At 40.7% G+C, this 17,294-nt stretch overlaps 3 protein-coding genes across 9 annotated transcripts; 1 reads left to right on the top strand and 2 right to left on the bottom strand.

Moving 5' to 3' along the window:
• Positions 1 to 477: 477 nt before the first annotated feature.
• LOC104421866 (phosphatidylinositol 4-phosphate 5-kinase 6) lies at positions 478 to 6,731 on the bottom strand. 2 transcript variants are annotated; one of them, XM_039303279.1, is made up of 8 exons: positions 4,053 to 6,731; positions 3,481 to 3,648; positions 3,027 to 3,192; positions 2,548 to 2,664; positions 2,255 to 2,448; positions 1,643 to 1,788; positions 1,487 to 1,568; positions 478 to 1,165 (listed from the first exon to the last, which is right to left on the bottom strand). In XM_039303279.1, the coding sequence occupies exons 1-8, from the start codon at positions 5,216 to 5,218 to the stop codon at positions 892 to 894; spliced, it is 2,313 nt and encodes a 770-aa protein (XP_039159213.1). In that variant the 5' UTR covers positions 5,219 to 6,731; the 3' UTR covers positions 478 to 891. The 2 variants fall into 2 exon arrangements, with proteins under 2 accessions (XP_039159213.1, XP_010032297.2); XM_010033995.3 differs by having other exon boundaries at positions 478 to 1,180; positions 4,053 to 6,730.
• Positions 6,732 to 7,755: 1,024 nt separating this feature from the next.
• On the bottom strand, positions 7,756 to 11,185 carry LOC104421865 (NADPH:quinone oxidoreductase). Its single transcript, XM_010033994.3, has 3 exons — positions 11,006 to 11,185; positions 10,710 to 10,901; positions 7,756 to 8,287 (listed from the first exon to the last, which is right to left on the bottom strand). The coding sequence occupies exons 1-3, from the start codon at positions 11,103 to 11,105 to the stop codon at positions 7,986 to 7,988; spliced, it is 594 nt and encodes a 197-aa protein (XP_010032296.2). The 5' UTR covers positions 11,106 to 11,185; the 3' UTR covers positions 7,756 to 7,985.
• A 1,195-nt stretch (positions 11,186 to 12,380) lies between these two features.
• Positions 12,381 to 17,294, top strand: LOC104421864 (hydroxyproline O-arabinosyltransferase 3). Of its 6 annotated transcripts, none has more exons than XM_039304017.1 (11): positions 12,381 to 12,505; positions 13,026 to 13,167; positions 13,301 to 13,899; positions 14,555 to 14,622; positions 14,732 to 14,933; positions 15,189 to 15,286; positions 15,384 to 15,453; positions 15,583 to 15,654; positions 15,815 to 15,928; positions 16,637 to 16,706; positions 16,895 to 17,294. In XM_039304017.1, the coding sequence occupies exons 3-10, from the start codon at positions 13,480 to 13,482 to the stop codon at positions 16,697 to 16,699; spliced, it is 1,107 nt and encodes a 368-aa protein (XP_039159951.1). In that variant the 5' UTR covers positions 12,381 to 12,505; positions 13,026 to 13,167; positions 13,301 to 13,479; the 3' UTR covers positions 16,700 to 16,706; positions 16,895 to 17,294. The 6 variants fall into 6 exon arrangements, with proteins under 6 accessions (XP_039159951.1, XP_039159953.1, XP_010032292.2 ...); XM_039304019.1 differs by having other exon boundaries at positions 15,815 to 15,932; XM_010033990.3 differs by having other exon boundaries at positions 16,637 to 17,294.

Here is a 17,294-nt window from a genome sequence, read left to right as displayed (position 1 = left end):
TGATCCCAGTTTTTACGGAACTTGCCTAGTCATACTTATAGAACTTTTCCGGCACCCCTCGTGCACCTGGCGATATCAGGTATTTCCACATGCCACCTTGAAAATTCAAATTACGACTCAAGGCCTGTAAACTACACAACTCGCCAGTGCTTTGCACATTGCTAATCTGCATTTTCAGCTCTCGATTTCGAAGTTCAGGTCAAAGGAGTAAACTTTTGCTGCGTGTAGTCTGTTGTAAAAATGTCTGGACCTCTAAACCTATCCACGGCTGGCCAACTTGGAGATCATGGTGGATTCTGCTTGCGTGCACTTTGGATATTCAATGTACCATTCTTGCTTGGTCGATTTGTTTGGAAATATCTGTATGTTTGGAGAGTAAAATAAGGAACTCCAAGCCTCTGAACATTATCAGAATGCTGCCCGACAAGCAGAAGAATAAAACAGACCTTCATGAAAAGGATTCTTGATTCGGATCGCGATACGAAATTTATGGTGAAGCAAGTAAGAATTTTTCTTTTTTCGCCTTCACCGCTCTCCTGTACATCTTATTCATAACAAAATCCCATATCCCTCCCTTTTCTGGTAAAAGATATGGGTACAAAGAATCAATCCTGTGATGACATATTTTACAAAAAGAATGAGGCTTGAATTCTGATCTTCTCTACCCTTACCTACAACACATTTCTTTCAGCCTATAACTTCCAATACCATAAAGGCGAAAATCTGCCGTTTGTTTACCAAGAGCATGAGACACCTGACCCTAGATGCCATTCTCTAGTACTCGCCGCTGATCAAAGCGGGCAACCTTCTCACCATTGAGAACCATCATCCCATGCATTGACTGTACATTGGTGTCCACGCGGGGATCGACAATTTGAGAGAATCCAAACGTCAAGTGTCTTCTAGAAAAATTCTGTATATAAAATCACGGAACCGCCTGGAGTACTGCTTTGGATCAACCGCAGATATTGAAGTCGGGTCATAGTGGATTGATTTGTATGCATGCTCAAGCTTCTTGCTAATGTCATAATCCTGCAATATGTCTATTATGCCAAAGAAGAGGATGACCTCGTATAGCTCTCCTGTTGGTTCACCAACCAGCTGTAGCTCGCAGCCGTTTCTCCTCATTGTTAATTCAGCCCTTGCAGGCATGTTTATCCCTAATCTGGTTGAAGCCCACCTGCCCAATATCATCAGATATAACACCAGCAATGCTTAAGTCACATATGAAGAGCTAATTTGATTTTAGTGGTAGATTGCAAGGATGAAGCTCTAGATAATTGTAACAGCTTACAAAAGGATGGATGATGTTTCAAGTAAAAACTAGTATGGGGACAAATGGAAGTGCCATATATTCCTTCCATAGAAAGAAATATGATCAATCGAGAAGCACCAATTTCCCTATAAATTTTTTTTCCCATTCATTCAATTTTCAGAGATTTGTAAGGTATTCGTTTATTGTATAGGAGTAACAGATCATTTTTACCTGGTAGGGTCAAGTTGAAGCTGATCCATTTCCACGCTGGAAAGGCGAGGATCTACAGGGTCAACATTGTTATCTCCAATGCCTGAATAGACATTACAGCAGATGTTAAGCCTCGTTGATATAGCATGAATCGAAGGCATAAAGGCAAAAGTGAACCTCTAGGAGTGCGAATTCCAGCAGGACAAGCCTCGGCAACTAAGCTATCCTTGTTATAAGAAGTATCTCGGAAGTGAAGACCAATCAGAAGACTGTAGTCCATTATCCTTTCCTGTTCAAGAAAATCACAGTCCTTGTCGACTTGTCTGCACAAAATGAATTACGCGTAAGTGGGGGACACAAAGAAATAGAGGATATATTAGGATTGGCTCAACCTTCACAGAAAGACACATAAAACTCACAACATCTACTTAAATGAACCTCTCAGAAATTGCCATCAACATATGAAATCAGAATTAGTTTCACCTAAGTAGAAGTTTGAATTACTATGAATGGAGGAGTTCTGGCGTGCTAGAATCCCACTTCATCCTCTAAAGAAAGATCTCTGCTGAAGTTATATTTCACAAACAAGTGGCTTGTGAAAGTCCTAGTTCATTATATATCAGAAATAAGTGATCGAAGTTCAACCTCTCTACCTTGCTTGTGCAAAATTCAGCTTGAGGGTGTGGGTAGAAGGTATGTGAGGTTGGCAAGGAGAATGCTCAAGAGTAAGGAAGGTACAAAGAAAGTGGAACAAATGGTCTGATAACACAAGCAGAAAAGAAATCTCACCTGCAGAACTCTTGGAACCAAACATTCTGCAATCTGAATATAAAGTTGAGATCAAGGTCCTTAAGGGTGGTAGTAGCTTCAATTTCGGCCTCCGGTTTATCAGTTATACGACCATGAGAAGAACCCTTTAAGTCAAAGCGCCTATGGATTGCATACTCGGAGCAGAATAGGTTTCCCATTATGACAAATCGTACCTGCGTCACTGATTGCAAATGAGTATGACTATAGTTTTATGTCCTGTGAAGTTCACCAAGGGAGATGTAACTCTGATTCCAGCGTATCTTAAACATTACCTTCTTTTGTGCAGTCCCAGTCAATTTAACGCAATGTAGACCAAAGTATTTTGTAACAAGAGTGTTTTCGTAGGTTCGGACATGACTGTAATAAGATGGCAGCATCCTCAAAAGCACCTGTGATTAAAAAAAGAAGAAGAACACATGGCATTGTGAACAAAGCAGAAAAAAAACTATAATTTCAAGAATTGCTTACTAAAATTTCGCAGCTTAGAGCAAATAACTTCCACCAAAAATCTCGAGAAAGTTTTACATAAATGGTTGAACCTAGCAACGTGCCTATATCAAACTAATTACTCTATATCGCAATATGATATTAGTGAAAATAATTAAACATTTGGAGATAAGTTGTAAACTTAGATATAAACATGAACCTTACAATAGGAAGACTGGTTTCTGTTGCAGTAAATTCTTTAGTGAGAATGCACTGACAAATGGAACTTCTCACTCGTATTATGAAAGCAACGAGGGGAACACACCTTTACTTCTGCTTTTTTCATGGTCTTTATCATGTACCGGTCATCATGTGTCAAGTAGAAGAAACTTCCACTTTTCCCAGGGGAAGAAAGCTCTCGCAAGGCATCATTCCCACAGATTGATATCATATAATCCGCTGCATCAATTCTAAATAATTTTCGGAGAGTCCTGCAGATTGACAAAAAATATATATTGTCACTCTGAAGTCTGGGTTAATGAAATTGGGTGCTTTGAAACTTGAGTAACCTTGAGTGACTCCATGAGACAGAGATTCAGAAAAAGTTCAATAAAGGACTACTTTGGGAGATGTCAGCTTAAGCTTATGCTAATGAGAACAATATTATTAGTTCTGCAACAAACACTACTAGATTGTAGATGTATCCATAAACAGTAACTGGATGGTGCAGCTGAAAGAAGATTATCATTAGTGAAAAAAAAAAAATGATTCAAGATTACCTGAAAACCACTGGGCAATAATCCTTCCACCTGAATTCACATGACTGGTGGGGTGGAGTATGCTTGGATCCTTCGGGAGGAAATCTAGTCCACACTTTTTCCTTGGGATCGAAAGCTGAAGCTTTCAGATCCAGGGATGTAGCTGGAGCAGGCCTTCCAACGGAATGCCTGTGGGGTGACATTGAATTACCGATTACATGCAAGAAAGACATCCAATGACGTGCCGATCATGATGACATATGCACAAATTTTATTTCCTGGAATTGTTCCCCGTAGACATTAGTGGATTGAGAGGCAATAGATTGTTACTTCCACTTGTTCACTATCCCTTCCATCGAATACCATAACATGTGGGGATACTAGAAGTGAAACTATATATTCAATTAACTGAGGAGACAAATATCTAATCAGCTATATCTAGAAAAAAGGAACCGACAAATTTAAAACCTATTAATACGTGAAACTTGTGGATAATCATAAACAAGTTTCAATCAGCAAAGCTAGACTTCTATCATCCAATTCAAGAAAAAAAGGAGACAGAAGTTAAACTACCTATAATAGAAACCCAGTACCTGATTCCTAGCTGCAGGTTGAGCATTAGCTCATAGTTCCTATGTCCTTTAGATATAGTCTCTCCCTGTTTCTTTGGCGGTTTTATCCTCATCATCTGTTGTTTAGTCAGTGTGTCTCCCATGCTTGAATCTTGAGGTTGAATATTCCCCAGCTCTTCATGTTCATCCCTGAGATGATTTCCATCACTGCCTTCTGATCCCCAACTGTAATGAGACACCCTTCCATCCACCGACATCCTCCGTTTCCCACCCCCCTCACTTTCCTTTTGAGGTCTCCAACTTTGCTGCTTTTCCAAGAACTCCCCCTCAATCCCCGGCCAATTCAGCAACTTCTGTGATGGCAAAATTGAAACTTTTTCGCCGGGACAAATCTTGCAATCCTGCAAATCCACTGAAAACACCTCTTGAGGATTCCAGTCAATGTTGCCTCCAGTCGACCCTGATGGATAGTATGTGCCGCTCTGCTCCTTCGGGTCTCTACTCCAAATGCCGACATAAAAACTACCATCGGCCCATCTAAAAGTCCCATTCCCTTTAGGCAAACCATCTTCCCAGAATCCATCATACCGATTTCCATTACTCCATATCATTGTACCATTCCCGTTGATGGTCCCATTTTTCCATTGTCCTATGTAATTGTTCCCACTATGCCATTGGTACCGCCCGTGGCCATCCTGCATCCCGCGCCGCCACTCTCCTTCATAGTAATCACCATTAACATAACTCTTAGTCCCTTGCCCATGTTTCAAGTTCATTATCCAGGAACCTCTGTATGTATCCCCCGAAGGGCCTGTGTAAGTCCCCTTACCATCCATATAGCTACTCTTGAATTCACCCTCATATGTGGCACCACTTGGCCAACAAAACTTCCCCTTTCCCATTGTCTTGCCCCTGAACCATTCGCCAACATACATACACCCATCAGTCCACAGATACTTCCCGTGACCGTGGGGGAGGTTGTCCGCCCACTGGCCGGTGTAAAAGTCCCCATTTGAGAGGACCCTCTCGGCATGGTAGACATCGCTCTGGCCCGCATTGTCCTCGTCGTCAACGTGGGCAACCGACATAGCGGCGAAAATGCTGTTCACCCTTTTCTTTGCAGCAGCTTGTGATTTCCTCACTGTTTTTTCCCAGGCCTTCAAAATTCGGCCGTGCTTTTTGCTCATTTCTCTCTGCCCCCTAACGAATGTTGGCGTTCACATTCTCCTCTTCTCCTTCCCCATACCCATATCAATGTCTCTCTCTCTCCCACACACCCACGTACGCATTCTCTCTCTAACTATATGCTTTCCCCAATGAAGACTTTCCAATCACGACAAGACATTCTTGAAACAGAGGAGAGAGATAGACAAGACATATGCCGGAACACGAAAAGATGACTCTTTTTATATGTCGTCGAGTCTGAATTTGCATTGCATTGGCGTCAGCTCTATTTGTGCTGCGAAATGGGTTGCCTGAGATTTGGAAGGGAAAAGAATGGGAGTGTTGGATTCATAATGGAGAAAGCAAAAGTTGGGGTTGGTACCAATGGCGATCTTTTCTTTGTTTCTGGGTGTATTTTTTTTTCCCTATTTCCCTCTGCTCTCTTTTTCTCTCTCTTATTTTTTCCTCCCCCTAGTTCCAACTTTTCTTTTTCTGATGGGTTTGGACCAAAGATTCAAAGCATTGGTCTTTGCATCCCGAATTTGACTCCTGAAACTACTGTCAGGCCAAACATTTGGAGAAACACAGGGACATGTCATCGCTGGTGGTTATCCTATTTGCCTTTTTTGGATGTGTCAGATCAGAGAGCAGTGACCGCACTTGGCATTTTCACTTTAATTCTCTAATTTATCCTATGATTTCCCCCATATAGTAAATCTTTTCTTCGCAGGGCCCTTCACATTTTGCCACATCTTCCCAGAAAAGGCACTAGCTCCCTTAGTATGTCCCTCATAATATACACAGTCCTTGTCCTCTTCATGACCATTATTCTCCTTTAGCAGAATAAAAAAGACAATAATTCCTGTCACTTCGCTGATTTGTCCAGAACCTAGGCTCCTATGTGCATGAAGAGAGAGAGATTGGCATTGTCATTGGCATTGGCATTGGCATTGGCATGACTTTCTTGATTTGGGGAGAGCGGAAGGTCCATTGCCTCAACACTTTAGAGGGACAGATGCAGAGAAGAAGCAGCCAACAGAAGGACGCTTTACTGACCACGGGGCAGACAGACATTTACAGCTTCTTCGTGCTAATTAACAATGGCGGTGCTTTTTCCTAGGCGTCTGTCTCAGCTAACTAGAACTCGGACACCGCGTCCTAGGACGTCGTGCGGGGCCTGCATCTTTCTGACAAGTCAAACTCAGCCCTATTCCCAAGTGGACCCCACTCTTATTATTGGTTGTAATCACACCAAAATATAGTAAACACAAAAACAGAATCTTGCTTGCTTCAAGGATACGTCACCACTTAAATGCATATAGTTGGGTGGGGCGATGGGAAAGCATAATTAAACTTGTTCCATAAGTTTGATTAAAAAAAAAACTCATTTCATATATAATTAGTGCGATAGTTTGTAAGGTTAGTATAACAAAAAATCTCAAATCGGTATATTTGTAAGAAATTTACCATTCACTAATTTTTATTAAATTTTATTGTCAAATTATTGAGTTGAATGATATGATACTATTTTTGGATTTTATCATACATTTATTACATATGTACTAATTTGTGATTTTTCATGATATTAATATAATTTAATAGAAAAACGGAGAGTAAATTTATTATAATGTATAATTTAGGGTTTTATGATGAAAAAATTAGTTTGGATAAATCTATCACAAATGTATCAATTTAGGATTTTTTGTTAAAAATTAATTTAAAGCAAATATATCATAAAGGTACAAGTTTGAAATTCTTGATAGTATTAATCCTTAATTGTATTGTGAGTTATATTATACATAGGTTAATATCCTTTCATAAAAGAATACTACAAGGCTTTTGATATATTCATTACCATGGGTGAAATTAGATTATAATTTCATAATATGAATCATAATCTCACAATGTTTATCTAGCCTTAATGATTTATGTGCATAATGCACATTAATCACTAGATTTCTGCGTTTTTTTATGCGATGTTATAAGTGAAACTCTTCCGACTTCCTGATTAGCTATAGTGAAGTTATTCACGTAATGTTCATCAGAGAACTCACTGCAAAAGAAGACAGAAGAAAAACTCATTGCTGGTGGTGGATCGGTTCATCCTCGGAAATTTCAAGAGGACCCCATTGGCCTCGTGCGGTCAAACAAGGTGCAGTTGCATCATGTCGCATAAAGAAGAGAGAGAGAGAGAGAGAGAGAGAGATAGGGGCGGTAGGTTCAGGTGTCAAGGGACATCCATAGGGGCGTGTGAAGGGCGCAGGGGACAGAATTCATGTCCCCTATCTGTTTTGATGGGTACTATGTTAAGGGGCTGTCCCCTACATCGACGGCACTTGGCTGGCTGTCAGAGTCAAATTGGCCTTCTCATGTCCCTCACAATTAAATTTTGGGTCGCAAGTCTGGTCTCGGAAAATCAATCACCTAATTTTCTACCAATAGGTAAACTTGTTTACTTGTACTCTGTATTCTTCTTTTTCCTGGGTCATTCGACCTTGTTCGTACTCAATTTTAATAAACTAAAATCGCCCCAAATTCGACTCGAAGAGAAACCCTCACCTTTAACGCTACTGGAGATGTCAATCCTTGCAAACTTTAGCCCGCAAACCAGAAGCCCACATACATTGGAATCCGCTCCATCGTGCTGTCCTGGAGGAATTTTTCCTTACTAATACAGCCCGTGCAAATTCGCTTATAACGTCAATTACGGAATTGGTGTTCATTGTCGAGACATCGATTTCATGTCCTCAGCACTACTGAATAGAATAGACACCTGAGTTGCAGAGAATGTCACCGGTCCTGTAGTTGCAACGTAAGCCTGTGCAGTGCTTGAAGAACCTGCTTGAGTCTCTCCTTCGTCTCTGGATCGACCAGGTTCCCCTCCCCGTCGAATTTCGTAGGGGGCTGAAATGCGTTCACGACGAATTCGGGCTTGTTGATGAAATGAAGGTCGACAAAGACTCCGATTTGACGGAGATGATACTGCGCTCGTCCCCCACCAAAGCCTCCTCCCGCGCTCACAATGGCAGCTGCCTTACCGGCCCATACATTCGGCGGCCTAGATCCCCAGTCGATTGCATTCTTTAGAGGTGCTGGTACGACAAAAGAAGAAAATGATTAAGAAATGAAGACTGCAGAAATGCATGACTTCCTTACCCTTTACCATAGTGTGAATGCTAGTGACAATTCAAGCTGACACGAATGTTGCATACTCATTTTCCTCCTGAGCAGGAAATGAACCAGAGCACAATAAAAGGCTACGTTAAACTTATTTTCCAACATCGAGGAGTTATCTTAGTAGTAAAGAAACGGACATATGTGTGAGGTTTACGCAAACGATAAAGGTTCAAACTCCCAACAACATTAAGTATTGAAACCCCATGTTTGGGCTATCCACTCTGGCTTCTACTTGGGTCCTACTTGATCTATAAGATCATTAGAGTATTCACGGTCCCAGATTTACTCACCTGAGGTGGGTTCGTTGCTAGAAATCAGAAACTCCTCATTTCCTCAACTTTTATAGCTGGAATAATATCAGAAACAATCATCGTCTCATTAAACTCCATGATTAGAGCGTGAATTCCAGTAACTTGCAACCTGGAACCCACGTGTTGAAGTGGCACAAGCGCACCCAACAAGCATTGGGAGAATAGTATGGCGTTGTTTTTTTAATGGGAAATTGAGACTTCTTTCAGATTTACTGTGCTTTAGCGAAATCAGATGATTTCGGCAATGTAGTCTACCACTGATTTTGGACAAGATCACTGACAGACTCATGAATTCAAAGTAGGAGCATATATTACTCTTCAGTGTATCCAGATTCAATGAACTTGAGATCCGATAGTATCCGAGAGAAGGATGATACTTCATACTTTCTTCCACACGAAGATTACTGACATTTCCGAGAACCATAACAGTGCAGATGGTTACCTCACCCCATATGTATTATCAGCACCAAAGCTTCCACATGAGGAGACAATTAACTCATGACATCTGAAGCGTTAGTGAAGTAGCATTCTGATATAGACTAGGCTATAAGGAATGGAGTCTGAAACTATGGATCGAGACTACACTAAGGAACAAGGAAGCTTGACTGAGCAAAGAAGTCAAGGAATGAAGCTCCTTCTATAATAGCCCCCTTGAATAGGAGGGTGAAGGCTTTTTGAAAAAGTCTTTTTTGTCTTGTAATGAAATATTTATTTATGAATTTCTATTTAGAGAGTGGGGCCTTCAAGTTCTTAGGAAGAGCCGTACGAGGCAGCTCACGTATGGTTCGGGAGCCGAGCCCCAGCACAAGGGCTTAGGTCAACACTTATGAAAGGGAAGATCCAAAAAGTCTTGGGTGGGGCTCGACCTGGGGTCTTGGACCTGACTAAGGCCATAGACTAGAAGTATGCTCTCTGATAAGGCAGTTAGAATCAGATTATCCAATATGAACTCTGATTGCAGTGAGAGAGGCAGGTCTAGGAAAGCCTAGCTACTTTCTTCTAGTTTAGGAAAGGGATCAGTCTCATCGTAAAGAAAGTGAATGAGGGGTCCACTGTGAGAGATTTTCCACGCAACAGATGGTTGTCAAGCAAGACTCAATGCACGGACTGACAATCCGATTAGTATACTAATACACCTTCCTCTAACCAGTCAAATGTGCAGTGACATTATAAACAAGGCTGACAACCTAAGTAAACTGTTTGAGTTAGCGCCACACATAATAAACAGCACAAGCATCTAACGTACACATGTATGTAAGATACCACAGAAAACACTCTCTTGACAATCTCTCAAGCAAGTTATTGACAGCTTCAGACTTCGATCAACGAAGAATAGGTTCATTATGGTAGTTCCAACAGTTTTGCCCTCATTACATTACTCCAACAGTGAGGCCTCCTCACCTCACAGGCAACAAGCACGAACAACACATAACATGAACAGCTTTGCTTTGGTCTAATGGGAGTCAGAGAACTCAGGAAACAAAGCAAACCCACCTACAATTCTTGAAAAGCATGTTCATTCATAGACCAAAATCACCCAATACATTTAACAGTGAAAAAGAAAGAGACCAACTGGAAGTAAAATCTGATCTAGTTCGGTTTGAACTCAATATCCAGAAACTCGATTGCAAAAGTTAAGGAAGAGAGAAAAACCTCATGACAAACAAGATAAAAGCAGAGCAAGATAATTGAGGCAGATGCAGCAGCCGTGAAAAAGAGAAATCACTGGATAGACTCGTTCTATTGCAGACACGCTAGAAGAAACCATCTTCCGATCCGACAGTTTAGCAGCCGACTGCATCTAATCTAATCTGATCTGATCTAACAAGACGCGTATGCGGAGGGAAAGCAAACATCATTTCTGGTAACTAATCGAATCCGATCACTCCCACGACCACGAAAAACTAGCGAAACAGCAGTCGATCCTTCTTCCACGAGATCGACAGCCGTAAAAGCAACGACATCTGCATAGCACATCCACGAACGAGTACGTAAAAAGAAGGAAGCAGAGAGACAAGGTGGTTACGAGCGACGGAGTAGTTGTACTCGGGGGAAGCGAAGAGGATGCTGTCGGCTTCCAGGACCTTCCGGCGAAAAGCCTCGACCGCCGGCGGGAACCTGCCGTCGACCTCGAGGTCCGTGTTTATCATGGGGAGCGGCGACACGTCGATGAGCTCCACCTGCATCCCGTTCGCCGACCGCTCGGAGATCTCGACCGCTGTCGCCATCAACAGGGAAGAGAGAATGCTAACGCATTCCGATAAAGAGGTACAGGACTTAGAGCACGGGGTGTTGGGAGAATCAAGAACGAGACGACATTACCGGAACGCAGGAGGCCTCGGTTGAACGAAGCTTTGCGGAGCGAGCCGCAGATCGCCGCGACCTTGATCACTGCCGGGCTGGCGACCACTGCAGATTCCATCTCTCTCTCTCTCTCTATGTCTAGGAATTGTTGCTCAGTGAAGGAGCAGTGGCGGCGAAGGAGGAAGAAGAAGAAGAAGAAGAAGAAGAAGAAGATGAAGTAGCTGAGCAGGTTGACGGCGATATTTTAATTATTGTCCTATCAAGTCGGAGAGTAGGTGGGAGTCGGGAGCCCGGAGAGCACGAACGGACGAGAGCCGTTGATGATGAGGACTGGGAGGAGCGCTGACCAGGGGATCTGGTGAGGTCGCGAGCAGGGTAGCGCCGCTCAATGTGGCCGTGTAGAGAGGTAGAGACAGTGCCAACGGTTTGGGAGCTGTCGGTGCCGTATTTTTTTATTAGAAAAAAAAACGAAGAGAGAGAGGAGGAAAACGCTGGAATATATGAAACTCCCAGAATTCATTGGTGGTGTTTTTTGAAGGACAGATTGTCAAAACCATCACTTTTGTTTTCCTAAGGGCGATCGGTGTCGTCACCGGCCCGGGTCAATGACCTTTTATGGGGCGTTATCGCATGAGTTTTATATCGACGTCGGCATGTTCATTTTGAACCATAATTATTACTCATTTTGAACGGGTCTATCATTGTTTGTACAATTAAGAATATATCTGAAATTGTCTTACGTGTATCGACACATCAAATCTATGTTGCAAAATAATCAAGTTTCTTGAGTATCAAAAGTCACTACAAGTTAACCAAGGTGTTCAAGTTAAGCTCGAGGTAAACTCTTACGTCATTAGGCCAACCATCACCATCGTCAACTTCATTGTTGTTTCAGTTTTACTGGCTTTAGCAAATTCCACATATCTCAATAAAAGAAATTCGAACAAGGTTTTTGATATTTGTTCTGTGAAAAACAAATAATATGAAAAAAACATTTATAAAATTTAATCATTTGTATCGCTTACAAAGTTAAATAAACAAAAAATATTCTTATTGCTCACGAAGATTCGACATAAATTATTATTGATGATGAAATTTTTTTACATTTGCCAATTATTTCAATTGATTACTTTACAAAATATAGTTTTAAAATCATTCATTTTTTGGGTACGTTTGTTTAAAGTAAATAATTATAAGAGCTCTTTCCTTCGAATTATATACGAGAACTGAGTTGGTATTAAATGAATATTGGATTCTGTAATCTCGAATGTTAATCCATGTTAGGAAAGCCCAATTAACTGACTTTCCAGTGATCCACCATTTTCAATCATGTCATTGATAATGTATAGAAAAAGGCCAAAAAAAGAAGAAGAAAAAAGACAAAAAGAGGAACGATTTAATAGGTTCCCCCTCCTACGTTTCTACAGATTCCTGTTACGTTTCTACTTTCCTGTGCGTGCTCTGCCTCTCTCCATCGACGCTCTTCTCCGGTTCTCTCGACGCGGGTGAGAGTAAAAGGTAATCTCTTTCGCGTCGGGCCACCTAAGTCTTGGATCCTCGAGTGGCGCATTGATGGTCGTCGTCCTTTTTCTTTCGACCCGTGGCTCGTGTGCTCTGTTGCATTCCTTCCGTTGCTTGACGTCTGGTTGTCCCCTGCTGTTGTTCTTGCTGTTGCGGAATGAATTTCGGTATTTTGCTTCTTGGGTTCGTTCCCATTTTGCCATTAATTGATTTGCTCGCGAGGTTGTGGGATTTGGTTCGACCCTCCACCGGTAATGGGGATATTTAGCTGGGGAAATTGCTTATGTGGTGATCCTGTGTTACAAGTTGTGATCTTTCGGCCATTTTGGTTCGCATTTCTCCCCTAACATCGATGGTTTTGCTCATATTGGAAATGCAGACATCTTCTTATGTCCGTTTCCTGTTACTCATGTTTCGCCAATTCAATTGCCTTTCCATTACTGATTTGTCTTAATTTTGGAGCATTGTTTCTTGGAGCTGGCGATTGTTTCGTCTGATCTTCTTTCATGGATCTCAGATTTCAACTGCTTATTTTCTGGGAATATCGGTTGCTTGTACTCTGGACCAGTCCAATGAGACAGTCTTAAGGGTCTCGATTTGTGGGGGCAATACCTGGTCATAAGATATATAGACTCCCCTCACTGGCACCTATTTGAAAGGTTCGTCTTTTTATATCATTTGAAATCAGGAAACATACTATTGCTTCTATAATACCTTATAAATTTGTATGAGGTCTGGTGGTTGTTAGATCCCGTGTTGAATTTTGCTGATTTTATGTTCGGCGTCTATCAGGTTGCTAGCATGATGACATAGAGCAGACTATCAGGTTTGAGAAACCTTCCCTATCACATCATGGAGGTGAACTGGACAAGGGCTTGACTGGCTCGTGATGATCAAGATGATATGACATCAAGAATAAGAGACTTTTGTAACCAAAGGGAACTATTCAGTTGATTGTATGGTGAACGACAATGACTGGGAGAAGGAACACTGGAAGTGCTTCAGTGCCACTGCTGGTTCTGTTGTCTCTTGGGTTTTTCTTTGCTACATACAATCTTCAAACTATAATATGGCACAATATAGCAATCATGAGATCGGCAGTGGATGATTCAAACAGGAAACTCTTATCCGATCCCATTCTTGAGATGCCTGACGATATGCAGAAGCAGAAAACCTCAGGATCACCTTTTCACGTTGCTCTGACAGCTACAGATGCTCCATATAGCAAATGGCAGAGTCGCATTATGTACTACTGGTATAAGAAGAAGAAGGACCTGCCTGGCTCCGAGATGGGGGGATTCACTCGGATTTTGCATTCGGGAAATCGTGACAACTTGATGGATGAGATTCCTACTATTGTTGTGGATCCTCTACCTGCGGGCTTGGATAGAGTAAGCTTTGCTGTGCTCTTCAGATTGCATGGCCAATGATATGCTATTTCTGTTATTTAATTTTGGATTTATCATAAGGTTCTCACTTGCTGTAGTGGGGATTGAGGAATGAAATTAATTTGGGAAAACAACACATTTGGGGGATTGGTTGCAGAAGCTTTGCCGTTATTTTTTCTTGATATCACAAGTTTAGGCAAGTTTTTGTCTGATAAGTGACTTACTACTGAAGGTCTGAGAAAGTCCATTATTTTGGTTTTATGAAGTATATTTAGATATGCTCAGTTTACTTGTAAGTCTGAATTCTTCATGAGCCAGGAGATAATAAATGCAATGTCCTCTTTCACAATGGGAAAACAACAGCCTGGAACTTCAACTTTTTAAATCAACTGCCAAGTTCCAATGTTAGAAGTTGAAAAATAACCTTTAAGACCTGCAATTTCCTGTACTCTTGATTCCAGATCCTAGTCTACCCGAACTGCAATTGTACTTGGAAGTATACTAAGTTGATAGCTTTAGCCTTCCAAGTCTTGATGCTCAAATGCTTTTCTTTTCTTTTTGGACATTTTCTGACCTTACATTTTAGAGTAGTCTGTTTTTGAGTTTCCAGTCATTCTTTGAGTTCACATCTTAAATGGGTCTCAAATGGTATACACAGGGATACATTGTATTAAATAGACCGTGGGCCTTTGTACAGTGGTTGGAGAAGGCTACAATTGAGGAAGAGTGAGTTTTTATTTTTATTTTTTATTTTTTTCGGTGATTGGTGTTGTGAAGTATTGCATTTAGCAGCGTCTTAAAAGGATTGAGCATGTTCCTTAATTTTGTGCTGCAGATATATTCTAATGGCGGAACCTGATCATATATTTGTAAATCCTCTACCTAATTTGGCTGATGGAGGATATCCTGCTGCTTTCCCTTTTTTCTACATAAAACCTGCAGAGAATGAGAATATCATCCGGAAGTTTTTTCCTCAGGAGAATGGTCCTGTGACCAATGTTGACCCAATTGGGAACTCACCTGTAATCATTAAGAAGGTAATGGCTCTTGCAACTATGCCACCTGAATAATAATGATCTTATCATTTTTTTCTCTGATTAATGTGATCTTTGACTAAAAAAGAGAAGCCAAAACCTGTGCCTGCATAACGTTCTATTCTACCTTCTTCAGTTAATGGAAACACCAATTGATATTTGTTTGCATGCAAAAACTAGTGTTTCTAATCTTGATAGGTATAGGTCATATGTGAAAGAAATGAAGTTTTTTATGTTTGTATTTTTTTTTATGTTTAGGATCTGCTAAAGAAGATTGCTCCTACATGGATGAACGTTTCTCTAAGAATGAAGGATGATTCTGAAACTGATAAAGCATTTGGATGGGTACTGGAAATGTGAGCATTTGAGAAAGTGTGAGCGTAATTTTTATTTTCTCCCTACTTTAAGTAACAATAATGGCAATGGTTTATTCTTGTCTTTTGTTAATCTCAGGTATGCTTATGCTGTGGCATCTGCTTTGCATGGTGTTAGGCATGTCCTCAGGAAAGACTTAATGCTACAGGTTTGGACAGTAACTTATAGGGTTATCACAAATTCTGCTCATCTCCTTTTCAATAGTCAATTCACTACTTACATGTAATGGGGACCTGCTTGAATAACCATTTAAATTCTCTTCTCTTTCATTTTTTAGCCTCCATGGGATCTTCAAACTGCAAAGAAGTTTATCATCCACTATACTTACGGATGTGACTACAACTTAAAGGTGAAAGTACATTTTTTCCAAGCTATAGATCATGCGAAGCTGCTCCCAGAACATTTTTCTGTGTCATAGATCATAGTTAATTTGCCAATCTCCTTTTTTTGTACATCAATTGGTTAAATTTCTTGTTTTGGAACTCAACCAGTGATTTGCGTATTTCCAGGGTGAACTAACATATGGCAAAATTGGAGAGTGGCGATTTGACAAGAGATCATACTTACGTGGTCCTCCGCCTAGAAATCTTTCCTTGCCTCCTCCAGGGGTTCCTGAAAGTGTAGTAAGTGAGATATGTTTTATTATGTGGATCTTAATCTCCTGTCAAGATCATAACATGTAAAATAGGTATGGTTTCTTAAGTTTGAGTTTGCTTGTTAACAAAAGGATTTTATGGTTACCTGAGCTTCTAGACATGCATGCTGATCCTTTTGTGATGCTCTCATTGTTGAAGTCACTGATGATCTGGGTGGTTTATTATTTGAGAACTAAAGAAAATGAATCTAGGACGTAAAATATGCTGGAAAATAGCAGGATGTAACATCAGATCTATGCGACTTCTTCCTTTTTAACTCCCTCATGGAAAATACCTTGAAGGTTCAGATAAATTCTTTCCTTGACATTTATAACTAAAGACCTGGTGTGACCTCTTAAGCCTGTACTAGCACAACTCAAAGGATTTTTTCATTCATCTTACTTAGTCAAGTCAACAGAGATGGCATATGCATACATCAAGGATGAAAGGTCTATTAGAATTTTCTATGCTTAGATGCTTGCACATAAAACTATTATTCATAGTCATCATTTTATCATAATAAAAGAGCAGAAGCTAAGGGATATTTATGCAAGTCTAGATGTGCATATGGAATGTTCTTCTCAATTGTCTCATTTCATCTTGCACTGAAGTACATAGCCGGCTATAATGAAGCAAAAATCTTGACTCTTTGAATATTTAAACTTACACATGTGCTTTGCTTTTGTGTTTTTGCAGGTTACTCTTGTGAAGATGGTAAATGAAGCTACTGCAAACATTCCTAACTGGGATACAGAGTAGAAACGAGGTGTGCGATTAAGGATACCTTGATGCAACCTATGATTTGAAATAAAATTGTTGTTTCAGTCTTAGCTGTGTTATTTTCAGAAATAGAGTGCAGAAATTCTTAGCTCAGAATTTCAGATAGAGGTCTGACCTAAAAAGAAAGTTCTACATATAGCATTGGAATGCAATTTTGACAGTTGCGTCTTTCAGGCACTTTTCCTTTGGTGTAAAAGGGAAGGGCCTAGAATCGCTGTAGAAGGAAATCCGCTTCATTAGATGGCCCGGTGTACAACCTTACATTGCTCGACTCACAACAAGATCTCTTGATGAATACGGGAAAGAGAACTCTGCATTTCAAATTATCCAAATATATTTGAGAAGAAGGTCTCTATTCCAATGTCTTGATCATATCAAAATGCGCCCATGCGCCTGATGATTAACTTCATGGTGGTTATATGAGTTGATGGCACAATATTTGGTCAATTTTGCCCTGTCCAACCGGTTTCACCTGTCGATTTTTCGACTGTAAGGGTTCCCCTTATGACACATTTGAATCATGGCGATTCATGCGGTGCATGAGGTATTAATGAAAATTGGTTTTCGAACTTCA

The sequence above is a fragment of the Eucalyptus grandis genome, chromosome 10, assembly GCF_016545825.1.
Source record: "Eucalyptus grandis isolate ANBG69807.140 chromosome 10, ASM1654582v1, whole genome shotgun sequence".
In the NCBI taxonomy this organism is placed as follows: Eukaryota; Viridiplantae; Streptophyta; class Magnoliopsida; order Myrtales; family Myrtaceae; genus Eucalyptus; species Eucalyptus grandis.
This window is presented reverse-complemented; position numbering and strand designations above follow the sequence as displayed.